The sequence below is a fragment of the Rattus norvegicus genome, chromosome 10 (genome assembly GCF_036323735.1).
Source record: "Rattus norvegicus strain BN/NHsdMcwi chromosome 10, GRCr8, whole genome shotgun sequence".
NCBI lineage: Eukaryota > Metazoa > Chordata > Mammalia > Rodentia > Muridae > Rattus > Rattus norvegicus.
Window position 1 is genome coordinate 57,568,595 of NC_086028.1, and position 15,477 is coordinate 57,584,071.

At 51.2% G+C, this 15,477-nt stretch overlaps 1 protein-coding gene across 2 annotated transcripts in view; it reads right to left on the minus strand.

Annotated features, from left to right (window-relative positions):
* Positions 1-15,477, minus strand: part of Spns2 (SPNS lysolipid transporter 2, sphingosine-1-phosphate) — a 38,638-nt gene that overhangs the window by 2,686 nt on the left and 20,475 nt on the right. For both annotated transcript variants that reach the window (XR_010055110.1, NM_001389255.1), the window contains exons 3-10: positions 9,424-9,560; positions 4,532-4,683; positions 4,263-4,329; positions 2,885-3,027; positions 2,444-2,596; positions 2,170-2,359; positions 1,990-2,055; positions 9-107 (exon numbers count right to left, since the gene is read on the minus strand). Coding sequence is in view for 1 of the 2 variants with exons in the window: in NM_001389255.1 (NP_001376184.1) it covers positions 9-107; positions 1,990-2,055; positions 2,170-2,359; positions 2,444-2,596; positions 2,885-3,027; positions 4,263-4,329; positions 4,532-4,683; positions 9,424-9,560 (1,007 nt within the window). In the remaining variant the exon portion in view is untranslated. The remainder of the gene's footprint in view (positions 1-8; positions 108-1,989; positions 2,056-2,169; positions 2,360-2,443; positions 2,597-2,884; positions 3,028-4,262; positions 4,330-4,531; positions 4,684-9,423; positions 9,561-15,477) is intronic.

A 15,477-nucleotide genomic window follows, 5' to 3' on the forward strand; every position in this document is an offset into this window, starting at 1 on the left:
ACACTCACAAAGCCAATGAGGTAGGGGCTTCCAGCGTCCCCCAGCAGATGGGAGGTGAAGCTCTGCAAGGCCACAGCAGTGGCTCGTCGAGTGGGGATGACCACATACTGCAGGAGGAAGGGCAAGTCAGTGCTAGAAGGTCCATGTGCAAGGCTCATCTCTGTGGCTATGACACTTTCGAAACCCCCACAGCCTCAGGTCCCTGTCCTGGTCTCTTCACTCCTCCCACCCAGCCCTGTACTTCCCTGCCCACCATGTAGGTAGGTATGGCTGCTCCCCTGCAGCGGTGGGAATCTGCACCTCCCTCCCTACAGCTTCAGCCATGAAGCACAATTTGGGTATCAGATGGCATAGATCTTCAGGCCAGAGCTCTTGGAGCATGGAGGAGCTGAGTTAAAAGGCCCAAAGGTACTTTTTCCTGCTTAACCCAGGCTGACTTCAGGTTGCTACGCTCCTGAAGAGAACCTTGGTTTCTGAGGGATCACAAGTGCAGTTGTGCAACTCCTAGACATTGAGTTCCAGCTTCTAGGCTTCCTGCCCTTCCTTTATATAAACTGGGCTCCCCCTCCTTGAAGACTCAGCAAGGATGAGGCTGACTGAGGTGGAGAGGATATGAACTAGAATCCTACCCCTAAGAGCCTCTACTTGAACTCAAGCACCCTGACCTGGACACAAAGAACCACGAGGCCCCAGGTCTTCCTGAGTTAGACAGAATAGGCCCTGACCCCACCTTAAGCAGATGGGACAGACTAGGACACACAGTACCAGGTGTCCCCTGCTCTGAGCTCCCGCTACTCTCACTGTCTATGACACCTATCACTGTGCACAGTGGCAGCAGCCAGCACCCTCAAAGTACCCTGCTGGTGGTGACAAGACAGGTAGAGATCTGGATCTGAGGATATTGCATGGCCCCATTTCCACCACTAATTAGTCACTTAGCTGGAACACTTAGTAAAACTGGGACATGATTTCCCTGGGACCTAGACCCTGCCAACAGTTCTCAGGGGACTGATGGGGAGGGGTTGTCAGGGGAGGGCATGCTACCCAGCACCAAAGACACTTGATTAAGTCTTGCCACCCTTTTCACTCAGGTTATGTAGTGACCCATCGCTACCCTTGTTCTTGCCCAGCCCCTTGGTGAGGCATTTAGCCGAGTCCTCCCCACCACCTTTACACGGCATATAAATGGGCAAGAAACAGAGGCACTGTATGGGGCATAGGTGTGTGGGAAAACAGTGGGCTTCCTGAAAGGGAGGAACTACAAAGGCCCCAGACTCTGGTTTTCTGGCCTGAGCACCAACCCCTAAGCACGCTGAGGGTACTTATTCCCTAGCCCCGCACCTCTCCTGCTCCATCTCCAATCCTTTGTAGTCTCCTGACCCCATCTAGAGATTTCCTGAAGGACCAAGGGCAGGAGTCACACTTGCTCCTGACATCCCCACCCCTCATTTCACTCAGAGCTACAAGTCACTAGGCCCACAGCCCCTCCCCTGTTCCTCCTGTCCCCACCCAGGAACACAGGCTGAGCAGGCTGCTCAGACAGCCCTTTGTTCCCTGCCTGCTGGTCTGGAGGCCATTGTTGGACCCGTAAAGACAGCCTCTGTCTGTCCAGCCAGCCGCAGGCACTCGGCAGGCACGCCTGGGACCCAGCCTAGGACCCAGCCTGAGCTGGCAAAGCAGAATGCAAGGACACTGAACTACTGGGGGAGGAGTCCTGGCAGACAGCACCACCTCAGTGCCAGCCTGGCACTGCCAGCCTCCTCACCACAAACCTGAGACTGGAGACAACCCCGCCCTGTACCCCAACACCTACCTGCTCAATTCTGTTTCCAGGCTTCTCCCAGATCCCACCCCCACATGTCTCTGCTCTCCTCCCTGCCTCTGGCTTCACCTCTCCCACCGAGTGCTGCTTACTTTTCACCCACCCTCTCAAGCTACCCCAATGGAAGAAGCCTGAGTCAGTCCGCACATGGTGACTTCCTGGCTTACCATGAGGATGTCTGCAGTGATGGCCCAGTTAGAAAACAGCAGTGTCTCGCCAACAAAGATGCAGATCTATTCAGAGAGGAAAGCAACTATGAAGGACACAGGACCTTCCCTGTGGAGACAGAGGGTCCAGCAAGTCAGTCCGCACCTCCAGCCCATCTCCCCAGCCTCCTGTGCACTCACATAGGCGCCCACGATGCTGGTCTTGGCAGCCACAAAGATGAGGCAGATGAAGATGGCAGATCCCAGCATGCCCACGGCGCACACCAAGGGGTCAGCGCGCTGAGTGCGCAAGCGGCACCAGCGAGTGGCTCCCGCGCCTGTGACTACGCCCAGAAAGCCAGTAAAGCAGGTAATGGCCCCAAAGATGAGGCTGTGGGGACAAAGGACAGTAGAGTGTGACTTGAGCAGGGCCAAGGTTGAGACGGATGCACCATCCCTTGGGTCCGGGCTTTACCTGTCTTTGGCTCCACAGGGCGGGCTGTTGCAAGTCTCTGCTGTCTTTTGTACAACTTGAGCACGGTGCAGATAGAGGGGAATCCACATGCCCAGGGCTCCTGTGGCGAAGGACACAGCGGATGTGGCCAGGGAGGAGAAGACGTAACTGCGGCTGGGGAGAATCCAGGGAGGGAAACTGAGCTGGAGCAGTGGGCAGCCCTTACACCGGGCCTAGGAGGCAGCCTACTCCCCTACAGCCAGCTACCTGCTCCCTCCCCAGACAGAAATGCTCTTTCTCAGGCCCAGCCGAGGGTTCAGGATGCAATTTATTGTTCCAATAAAATCTCAGGCCAAAATGCTATTCAGCCCTACAGGCAGTGTAGACAGCAGGTAAGTGTGGGTGGGCACACTCTCGGCCACACCTCCTCCCACCACACCGGTGCTGCAGGGGAACACTCACTTCCGGATCAGGGCCTTCATGTCTCGGAGCCAGGAGGTCCGTGCTTTGAGCTGCCCCCCAAGTTGATCAGCATGGCCTCTCTTAGTGGCTGGGACCAAGATGAGGATGAGTGTTCCTGTGATCATGCCCAGGACAGGGGAAACCTGGCAGGACGGAAAATGTGACATTTTCATGCCGCAACATACCTGAGCTCCAGCGCCCTTTTCCTAGGCTAATATCTGTCCTGCCAAGTCACAGAAGGGCTGAGCAAAGCCACTGGGGATGGGGCCAGGGAAAGGGTAACAGAGCTCAAAGTGGACAGTCCAGACCAAAGGCAGGACAGGAAAGCAAGTTCAAGGAAGATTGACAGAGTTCAGGATTAGAGGGAAGGAGGAACTAAAAAGAGGAGGAGGAAGAGGAAGAGGAGGAGGAGGAAGAAGAAGAGGAGGAGGGAAGGAGGTAGGTGAGGGAGAGGTGGCTAAACAGATGGATGAAGACGAGATGAGAGAACACATAGTTGGATAGATAGATGCACTCATACATGGATGGATGGACAAGTAGGTGAGAGGGTAGAAGGAGAGAACGGCAGGCAAATGGAGAGTGTCTTTGAGTGGAAGAGAGCTATAGACCCATCTGCCTAATCCCTGGGATAGGAATGTTCCAAGGTGTGTCCCTCAAACACTGATGGAAGGGGCTGACCAGACGGGTGGCCTGTTCTTTACAGGGTCCTGTGGGTCTTCCCTGTATCCAGCCTCACATTAAGAATAGAATCCTGAAACCTCTCCCTACACAGGCCAGGAGAAAAGAGAAACTTGATTCCCTGTGGGCCGGGGAACTCTTCTGACTGTAACCCCACCCCCATCCTATGGCTAACCCCTCTCCCCATTATGAAATTCCACGGTGGCTGCTTCCTTCCTGCTTTTGAGGAAAAAACACTTTGTCTTGCGCTTCCGCTCCTCTGAGAGACGGGGGATCTCTGTTTCCTCCGATTGCACTGTCCTGGGGCCTTGGTGACTTGCCCCAACCCTCCAACAGAACAGGAAGTGGCTCCAGACCCTAAGGGCCCCCACACAGAGGTCCTGTCCCAACCTCGCCCTAGAACAGAGCCAGCACTGGAAGCAGGAAGCTGCACTGTGGTCCTGGAATTTCCTGACATGATGAGAGAATTCTCATCCTCTCCAACTTCTGGGGGCTGGGGGAAGGTTCCAACCTTGGACTGAGAGACCGACCGTCTAACTCTCCTGATAGCTCAACCTGAACTGTTCTAAGGAGACAAGACCTAGAGCCCAGGCTAGCGAGTGAGGAAGCCTAAAGACCAAAGCCTGGCTTCTGGGTGGGGCTGCTCTCTGGGGGGAAACACTGGAGTAGGGAGCTCAACAGGAGGGGACCTAGGCCTTACCCGCAGGGCCCAATGCCAGTCTCCAGCTGCCTGCTTCACGCTGGAACCTGTGATGTAGCCCAGGCCACTGCAGATAAGACAGACACACGTCAGACCCACCGGTTAGGTTGAGTGGGAAGTTCTTGCTTTCCTCCCTCCCAACCAGACTGTGGAAGAGCGGGTCTGGGAGTCCTCTACAGCTGCCAGCTTCCACATCTGTTTAATGCAGAGACAGTGAATTCTAGGGGACCTTGGTGCTCTTCCCAGTAGTCGTGGCGGTCCACACTTACCTGCCCAGAGGGATGGCAAAATAGAAGACTGATAGCATCAGTGTGCGTGTGTTCTTGGTAAATAAGTCGCCGATGATGGTGGGTGCTATGGTGGAATAGCTAGCTTCACCAATACCTACTAGCCCCCGGGACAGGACCAGCAGCCAGAAGTACTGTGGAGGAGAACAGAGAACGCTGGAGGACCAGCCATTCCTAGGCTTGCTCATCCCTATCTCCTTATGTCCCAGCCCTGGCAGGGTCCAAAAACTAGGAGAGAGGATGAGACCAGGACTAGCCCCAGCAGTGACCACAGCCACAGGCTACACAGGGCCCTAGAATACCCTTCCAAATGATGGATCTGATTGGGATGGACTATTCCTAGGTTGGGAGAAGACAGGGCTCTGGGTTCCCAGAAGCACTGGGGACTGTGTCCACTTGGAGCATCTTTGCCTCTCTGGCCTTACTTCAGGATTCAAAAATCACTTTTGCTCTGTGCCCTTTCCCCAAGGGGAGGCTGGACCAAACCTGACCACACTGAGGTCCCAGTGTGTGTAGAGTGTGGACATAGCTACCTTAGTGGGCTCAGAGCCCCCTCTCTGATACACATCTCAAAGGCCAGCAACGGGAAAACAGTGTGGCCATGCCAGTTGACAGTGTCCAACCCCTTTGGTGTGGACCTGGCCCCTAGCTGGCCAGGGCCTGAGAACCCAGACCGGTCATGGTTTCCCTGCCCAACCCTTACCACACATTCAGCCAGCATTGCCCATATGCAGCTTACCCCCCACTGTCCCTCCTGTCTCTCTCCAGCCATCTCCTGCCACTTCTCTGGCTCCTGGCTGTCTCTGCTTGGGGCTTCTGACCCTCCACCCTGACCCCATCTCAGTCTCCCTGGTTCCTGGGGCTCCTTTCCCTGCAGATTAATTGCCCACAGCCTTTGCCTATTTTTCTACCGGGTCGAATAGATTTATATGAGCTTCCTCTACATCACAGGGTGAATCCTTTGTCATCTGTCACCACTGTTCTCAGCCTTCTCTTTCCTCTTTGTTTACCCGATTTCACCATTCACAGGTTTCTTGATATCTAATTTGATGCTGTCAAATCTTGGTTTTTTTTTCCCCTCCATGCCTTGTTCAAGAAAGCCTACTGTAGCTGCAAAGTACAAAACATCCTCCTCTGTTTCATGCTTGAAACACATTGGAGAGACATGAGTCTTTCTCAGCTTCTAGCATGCTAAAGCAACTCTGTCCCCACCCCACACAGGGGCCTCCCAGACTGATGCTGTCTCTGCCCTGTGTTACACATGTAAGTCCCAAGAAACAGCACTTAGTGTTTCCTGTGCTTCAGATGGACAGACGGTGGGGCTATTCCACGATTTTGTTTGGGTTCTTTTTTTCTCTGCATGCAGTTCTGACTGTCCTGAAACTCTTTGTAGATCAGGCTGGCTTTGAACTCACAGAGACTGCCCTGCCTCCCTAGTGCTGGGATTGAAGGTGTGTGCCATCACCACCCAGCATGCTCCACTTTTTTTTTTAATCCCACTATGTGTTTCATTATTTTTTTGAGATATAAGCACAGTGATTACACTGACCAAGTCCATTCTTCCACTATTCTGTATGAATAATACACCTTGAATTCTTCCACTCGTCACTCTGGATGAATACACCTTGAGTATCTATCTCTCAGGTCCAGTGCTGGGCATTTTTTAAAATTTATTTAATGTATATGAGTACTTTATCTTTTTTTTTTTCAGAGCTGGGGATCGAACCCAGGGCCTTACGCTTGCTAGGCAAGCGCTCTACCACTGAGCCAAATCCCTCCGCCATGAGTGCTTTATCTTAATGTGCACCTGCAGGCCAGAAGAGGGCATCAGATCCCATTACAGATGGCTGTGAGCCACCATGTGGTTGCTGGGAATTGAACTCAGGACTCTGGAGGAGCAGTCGGTGCTCTTAACCGCTGAGCCACCTCTCCAGTCCCCCCAACCTCCAGTGGTGGGCATTTGAGTGATTTATTTCCTTCCTTCCTTCCTTCCTTCCTTCCTTCCTTCCTTCCTTCCTTCCTTCCTTCCTTTCTCTGTGTGTGTATGCACACGGGAAATGTGTACACACGTGTGTGCAGGTCTACATAGAGGTCAGGAGTCAATGTTGGATATATCTTCTGTAGGGTGTCTCACTGAACTTGGAGCCCACAAATTCAGCTAGACTAGTTGATCAGTGAGCCCCCAGGAGCCAGCTGTCCCCAATCCCCCAGCCCTGAGGTTACAGGAGCACACCATCACACTTGGCTCACCCTTGACAGCAAGCACTTGTATCCAATGAGCCACCTTTCCAGCATCTCTCCTTTTCTTTTCTTTTTAAAGAGATTTTTTAAAATATTAGGTGTATGCAAGTGTGTCTATGTGCTCTCTCTCCGTGTGCGTGTGCGTGTGCGTGTGCGTGCGTGCGTGTGTGTGTGTGTGTGTGTGTGTGTGTGTGCACGCGAGCGTGTGCCAGAAGAGGAAGTTAGATCCCTCGGAGCTGGACTCACAGGTAGTTAAGAGTCACCCTGTATGGGGAGCAGGAAACCAAACTTGGGTTTCTGGAAGAAACAGTAGGCAACCCTAACCACTGAACCACCTTTACATCTTTTTTGTTTTCTCTCTCTCCCTAGGAGGATCCTCACACTTGTTTGTCCACACACTGGAGTTTTTCTTGGCTGTGTCCCTCCAGACAGAAGCTGGGCCATGTAGGGACACAGCAGGAATTTACAGTATCTTGCCATTCTGATCTCCAAAGAGTCTCCGACAATTTACACTCCCACCAGCAGCTAGGTGGCCAGGCTTCCCACAGCTGTACTAACACTTGGTATTGTCGGCCTTTTTAATTGTTGCCAATCTGCTGGGTGTGAAATGGTTATCTCATTGTTATTTTGCTTTGCATTTCTCTGATTCCGGCAGAGGCCGAGGTATCTCTTGCTCCATTCGTTGGCCATTGGGCATGTTCTGGAATGTTCTGGAATGTTCTGGAATGCCCTGACAACACTTTGTTTATTTTCCTATCAGCTATTGTCTTTTCCTTGCTGGTTTATAGTTAGGTTTCTCAGCCTTGCTTTGGCTTTCACTTCACCATCTGAGGTTTACTCCGCCCCATGGTTGACATGGCACCAGCATTGACTGTTCAGTCATGGAGGTCATCTCTTTTCCCTGGAGTCACTGGTGAGAGATGTGCCCTCAGCCAGCACTGGCTCCCCACTCCCCAGGGCCTTGCTTCATGGATCAATCATTACTCAGTCTGCCCCTTGGCTGATTTACCCGGGATGGCCATTGTTTGACAACAGATAGGGCAAACCCCACTCACTGCTATTGCTCATTCCTTTTGGCTGCTTGAAGCACTTTCTCTGCCAAATTAACTTTAAAAATCAGTTGCCAGTGCCCCCAAAGCCCTAGCGATGCTTGGATGGTTATCACAGAGTGTACAGAGCAACTGAAAGTGGTCTGTTTCTTTCTTTGCCTCTGCTTATCTCTTCTCCCAGCACAGAGGGCATCAAGACCTAGATGCCCTCCTTGATCAGTCTCAGAAGCAGGCCCAGGAGCCCAGCCAGGGGCAGGATAAGGCACAGAGGGCCCGAAGGCTCCTGCCTTGGCCTTTTGTTTCTATGGTGACCAGGCTCTGAGTCTGGAATTGTCTTGGGTCTGACCCACCTCCCTGAAGCAAAGACAGCTCTGCAGACCCCCTTGGGAGCATCTGGCTCCTCCTTGTCAGTTGGATTCTTCCAGGGCTCAGTGCTGCCTGAGGAGGAAGGACTGGGTCTCAGGCCTGGCACTCAAGGCCCTCCTTGACCTGGTCCCTACCTTTCTTTCCAGCCATGATACCCTTCTCTTTCTCTCAACACGATCCACTGTCCTTACATCTTTGGGTATGCCCCCTGCCTGGGCCCTCCTCAACGAAAGTACTGGATTCCCAGTCGTGCCTGCTGAATTCATGTTACCCACTTCCAGGAAGCCTTCCTGGAACCCACAGAGGGCAAAGGGACAGTTATTCTCCAGTGTTTGGCACTTAGCACATCTTGAAGGCTGTGAGCATGAAGCATCTCTCTGACATCTATCTGCCCCTGTCTCTCAATGGCAGAGATGGACAGAAAGCTCCTGAGGATAGAGGTTGGTTCTTCCTCCTCCATTGCTCTACACAGACATTGTCACATGGCTGGCTGCTCCTAGCCATGAGAAACTCCCTGCCCTCATGAGACTACACAGGCCTTCTTGGAAAGAACAAACAGAAAGGAAGGTTTTCCAGATGCTGGCCATGCTCTGTGCTGGACATTCATCAACTCTGTTGCTTCCCACGGAGGACCGGTCTGAGTATGATTATTCCCATTTTAACAATGAGAAGACCGAGACTCCGAGCGGTGAAGTACAACTCCAAGTCACAAAGCACGGTGGCCAACAAAGTTGAGATATTCAAACCCAGGACTGTGAAAGCCAACAGTATTTCTTAAAACACCTCGATGTTGAGTTGACATTTGCCTTCCTGGGACTCGGATTCAAAGGGTTGATTGGCCATCAAAGAGCAAAATGAGCCAGAAACAGAGTCAGGGACTAGCTTAGGTTTGCACAGCAAGAGAACGGAGAGGATCTAGGACTAGAAGCCAAGGTCCTTATTGCTAGGGCAGACTTATCCACTCTGTTCCTGGCATCCTGTCAAGCTGGAGGCTGCTCAGAAAGCCAGGTTGCCATGCAGGGCTGTGAGACCAGGTCAGCACAGAGATATCCTTGTCTGTGGGGCAAGGATGTGTTATAACTGAACACAAAGATACCTGCCATGGCTTGGCCTTGAAGCTCAGGAGCAGCAGCTCAGTCTACAGAGCACAGAACGACTCTCCCTGAAGACATGGGGTTGGAGGGAGCAGCTAAGCAGGAGCACCTTGGGGGACCTCACCTGCTGAGGGATGAAAGAACTAGAGAAGGTGACGGCCGACCAGAAGAAGATGCCGCAGCTGAGGATCACCTTTCTATTGAAGCGATCGCCCAGGTAGCCAAAGATGGGGGCAGCCACCATGAAGCTGCAGATGAACACTGTGGAAAGAAGAGAGAAGAGCTGGAGTTTGTGCTGAGCTCAGCTTGGATCCAGACAGAGGAAGTGGCCCTGGAGGGACAACTTCAGTGCATGGCACACAGAGCAGGAAGGGGGAAATGTGCCAGATTAGGGACACGGGGACTCCAGCTCTTCCATCACCCCAAGCTTATTCCATGTCCTGTGGGCTTGGAACACTCCCTCAGAGTGCTAGCCCAAGGCTTACCGCATCACCTCCAGGGGTTCCCCACTTCATAGGTGAGAGCAAGACTCAGGGAAGCTGACTTGCCAAGGTCCCGCAGGCAATAAATGTTCTAGCAGAAATGGAACCTTTGTCTGCCGAGCTCCAGAGCCCGAGTTCCTTAGGTTTTGCCACTTATTTTACCTGCTTGCTTTTTAGACAAGGTTTCCTGTAGCCCAAGCTGGCCTTAACTTTGTAGCCAAGGATGATTTTGAACTTTGGATCCTACCACTCATTCTCTCAAGTTCTAGTATTACAGGTGTGCACTACCATGCCTAGTTTATGTGCTTCTGAGGCTCAAACCCAGGGCCTCATATACTCTAGGTAAACATTCTACCATGCTGGGGAGCTACATCCCCAGCCCATAGTGCTTTGCTTGTTTTCAGACAGCTCTCACTATGCAGTCCTGGCTGGCACAGGACATGCTATATAAACCAGGCTAGCCTCAAACTCACAAGAGTTCCTCCTGCCTCTGCCTCCCTGCTGGGAGCACCAGAATGCATGGCCTGCCTTAGTTCCCGTATTATGCTTGAGAGAGGGGCTGGAGAGGTGGCTCATAGGTAAAAAGAAATCATTATGCTCGCAGAGGACTCAGATTCAGTTCCAAGCACTCACATGGTGGCTCACAACTGTCTAACTCCAATTCCCGGGGATCCAATGTCCTCTTCTAACCTCTGTAGTCACCAAGCACTCATGCAGAGTTCATACCGGAGGGAGACATTTGTACACATAAAATTCCGAATCTTTACAGATACTTGAAAGATGGAGAGACTCAGAGAGAGTGAGGATCTATCTACTTAAAGTCACGCAGCAAATCAGGGCAAACCTGAGCCTGGAACTCCGGGTCTTAGCGTCTTCCAGGTCACTCGGCCACCCGCACTCCCAGCAGGCTGCAGAAGCTATCCTGAATATTGAAAACCCTGCCATTCACTTAATCACTCAGGCGTGCATCGTGCATCGACTCATTCCGCAATTAGGGGGAGGGGCGTGCTTAGTTACTGTCCTATTGTGAAGAGACACTGTGACAAAGGCAAATTGTAAAAGAAAGCATTTAACTGGGGACTTCCTTACGGTTTAGAGGGTGAGGTCCATCAAGGGAAGCATGGCGACCGGCAGGCAGGCAAGCGTGATGTTGGAGCAGTAGCTGCGTGCTCTCATCTTATCCAAAAGTTGGAGGCAGAAAGCAGGCTAACTGGGACGATGTAGGCTTTTGAAACCTCAAGGCCCATCCCCAAGATACACCTTCTCCAGCAAAGCCACACCTCCTAGTCCTTCCCTTCTGCCAGCTGGGAACCAAGCATTCAAATCTATGAGCCCATGGAGGCCATCCTCATTGAAACCATCACACATTTATAAGTTGCCTTGGCCATGGTGTTTCTTCATGGTAACAGAAAAGTAACTAAAGCAGATCCCCTACAACATACTAACGTTAGGCGTTTGGGATTCACAGGTAAACGAACACGAGATTCCTGCCTTCCTGGAACTTAATATTCTAAGGGAGAAAAGCATATAAATAACACAATAGAAGTAATAAACAAGCTATAAGAGATGGGTAGGAGTATTAAACAGGTACAGGAGATGCATATGTATATGAAATGTATATGAGGAGAAATGTGTATGAAGGACCAGAGCCGGGAGGAGGGGGTGGCAAGAAGCAGCTGCTGACAGACGCATGAGGAAGAGAAGGCTTTCCACAGACACAGAACGGTGTCCTGAAACTCAGGAGCTGAACGCACAGGGAAAATCCTGCAGCCATAGGTCGAATTAAGGAATCTGGTAAAACCCAAGTCATTCCCTGTGACTGAGGTAAGGATGATGCATTGGCCGTTCCTGTGCGAACATCCCTGCCAAACATCTTTTGCTGGTGTGTATAACCAGAATCTAGTGTTGCCTTCGAGTACGATGGGGCTCATAATAAACTTTTATTTAAAATAGCTGTGTGAGAGAGAAAGACAGTCCACACAATATTAAACAGAAGAGACAGACAAGTTTCACCTCAGCAAAGACCTGCAGGAGGCAAGGAAACATTCATAGAAGTACTGGCGGAAGGAAGGCAGGAGTGCACTTAGTGTGTTTGAGGGCGTGAAGGAGGTCAGAGTGTCTGCAGCAAAATGATGGAGGGGGAGGGGCGGAAGACAAGGCTAAGAGGCCAGATGGAATGGGGTGCTCACGGGTAGGACAGGAGATGTCGAACAAAAAACTAATGACCTGGTTTTGTCCTGCTGGGACAAGAGCACAGTAATGTTCAGGGACTTGGAGAGAATGCCACCATTGATGATGGGAGGGGTTGGTGCTCCAGGTGAGATGCAGAGATTCAGTAGGGTAGGGGCCAACCACACGGACAGTCCCCTCTGTCTCATGGAGGGCAGTTCCACTGTCAGTAGGCAGATGGCCAGACAACACTAACCTCTGTCTGCTGGGTTCATGCGGCTTAGCAGCCTCTGGGGAGACTGTGTTTAGGGGGAGGAGTAATGAAGACAGGAAGGACATGAGCCAGGAAAAGTGGGCTGCTCAGAGTGGCATGAAGGGTCCTTTTCTCTGCTGGACTAGAAAGCACACCATAGGGGACCTGGTAATTCAGATCTATGCTTTGGGCAGAATCAGTCGATGGGCCTCAGAGACACCCTACCCAGGGTTCAACCCCAGCTCTGCGCCTTCTTAGATAGGCTCCTTTGCCAGTCGCAACGTCTCTGTCCCAGCTTCACTGGTGTATAAAAACAGGTTCTCTAAAAAGGGACAGAGGAGGGGACCCACAATGCCTGGGGGTTGTGCATCTCCATAGAATAAACACTCCCACCTAGCTGAGGCCAAATCACTAAAGAGATGTGAAGCTCAGAGCTCAGTACCTTGTCCAGTCTCATTCAGATAACCAGAGTTTACCTTAAGCACACTGACAATAGCTTGAAGTAGGAAAGTAATTAGGACGTGATGACTTCTGAGAATTTATCAGCTTCTTTTAATACAAATCACTCTGTTGTAGGTTTATATAATTTAGTTCTAAACAATGGCTGTGTCTAACAATTAGCTCACACAATTCCTAAAGATTTAACAATCGGCTCATGAGCCACTCTGACCAGCTCCCCACGCCAACTTCCTCATCTGTAAAATGAAGATAAAAATAGCTGCTGCTCTGGGTAGCTTGAGTGCTGGATGAAGCAGTGCGGGGGAAGGCGCTTCACTTCACGCCCTGCCCTCCGAGGCACAGACTGGGTCAACAAGGCTCATGTTTACATTAGCCAGGGCCAATATTATTTCCTTACATCTACAGAAAGAATGCTTTCTTGTCAGCTCTGCCTCCTAAGACCTGCCCAAGATCAGATCAGGATGTGGACAAGGAAAAGCTTAGTCTCAAAGGGCTTACACATGTTTACGGGAAGAGGAACAACTGTCTTCTGTATGCCAGTCTGCGCTGGGTGGGGAGGGGGCAGAGAAAACCAGAGTAGGCAATGTGCAGGTCCATCCATGAATTGTACAGCTCCATGTACTGAAAGCCTGTGGACCAAAAAGGAGCACCAAATCTTGCCGATGTCAAAGTGGGCAATGTGTGATGACAACACACACACATACACACACACACACACACACTCACATATACTCACACAAACATACACACACACTCACACAAACATACACTCACACAAACACACATTCACTCACACACTCACACTCACACACACATACACACTCACCCACACTCAGTCACACACATACACTCACACACTCACACTTGCACACACACTCACACACACACACATACACACTCACCCACACTCATAGTCACACACATATACTCACACACTCACACACACTCACACTCGCACACACACTCACACACAAACACACACACACACTCACCGACACTCATACTTACACACACTCACACACACTCATACTCACACATTCACACTCACACACTTACACACACTCACACACACTCTCACACACATTGAATACGTTTCAAATCTTCTAATCATACTGTACGACAGCTAATGATGCTTCTTGTTAATATCGTCTGCAGTTGTCACTGATGGACCAGTTATGACAGCCCAGGCCCTGGACACACACTTGGCATATGTATTCATTATCTCTGTCGATTCTTGCTCTTAACTTCATCTTAAGAGGGAACGACCCAGCTGAAAGAAGTGATGTCACAGGGCAACTGTGTGTCTGAGACAGAATTAAACCTCAGCTTCACTGACTCTGAAGCTCTTGCTTTAAATCACATTACTGGATGCTACACTGGGAAAGGATGTTCCCCACAGATGCCCCCAACATCAGAGAATATTCATGGTGTACTGGGAACAGCAGAAGATGGGTCAGGCTGCAGCGTGAGAAGGTCACAGAGAGACACATGTCCCTAGAGACCAGGACTGGATTTACATTCTGAGGCATAGCATGTCCCATCCCACCCCTGTGAGGAGGAATGCTTGGAAAAGTCCTCACTGGGTGACTGAAGGAACCTGAGGCAGGCAACCAGGCCTTGGCCACATCGCACTGTTTTCAGCAGCGCGGTCTGGTTCTCCCACCCTGGCTTTTGCTCATGCAGTAGGCAGGAACACCATAGCTGGGTAGGCTCCTAGAAAAGCAGGGTAGGGAGGAGGGAAGGAGTGGGTGGGTGGGTAGAGGAACACACAGAAGCAGGGGGTTGGGGGATGGGTTTATGGCCAGGAAACCGGGAAAGGGGATAACATTTGAAATGTACATTAAAAAAAAAAAAACAATAAAAAAGTAAAAAGTAAAAGAAAAGCAGTGCACTTGTTTCCACCTGCCAGTCTGGCCGTGCTCCCAAGCTGCTCCACTCCATCAGAAAACTTGAGCCCTACTTTTCTGTACCCACATTACAGCTGGAGCCACTGAGGCCCTAGAAGGTAGAGGAACTCACCCTGGAAGACTTAGCTAGGCTGCCAGGGACCTTATGACTTCCCTTAAGAACAAGGGAATTTGGGGGCTGGAGAGAGAGCTCAGTGGTTAAGAGCACTGACTGCTCTTCCAGAGGTCCTGAGTTCAAATTCCAGCAACCACATGGTGGCTCACAACCATCTATAATGAGATCTGATGCCCTCTTCTGGTGTGTCTGAAAACAACTACAAGTGTACTTATAGAATAAATAAATCTTTAAAAAAAAAAAAAAAGAACAAAGGAATTTGGAGTCAGGAATGTGCCGGGTCACCTTTGCAGCCTGGTGAGGAGCCTCAAGGCCATCGATGGCCAGTCGTCCCTGTACACTGTCAGGATTGGTGCCGGAGGAACAACCCAAGCAAAGGACAGTGAACTATATGTCCCTCAGGAACAATGGGCACTGAGAGGCTTACAAAGCCAGTAGGCAGCTCTGCTGGAAATAAAGACCAGCAACAGCTAGAAGCTTCCTGTGTTGTCCACCCCAGTCCCTTTGTGGGAGGACAGCTTTCAGACTGGACTGGCTGCCCGGCCCCACCCCCAGCCTGAGTGTAGGCAGAGTGGATTTCCCGGCAGTTCCCGCATACACGAGGACATCCTGTGGCCAGGGTGTGGGGAAGACCTCACTCAGCTCACGATTGCTGAGCCCACAGGTCTCAGACAATGAAGCTGTAGGGCAAGGAGCCAGGCAGAGGGGGCAGGGTACCCAGGCTACTTACTGCTGATGGGAGGAGCCCAGCTCAGCATTAGAGCTCAGGCACCAAGCCTCACTCTCCTTCACA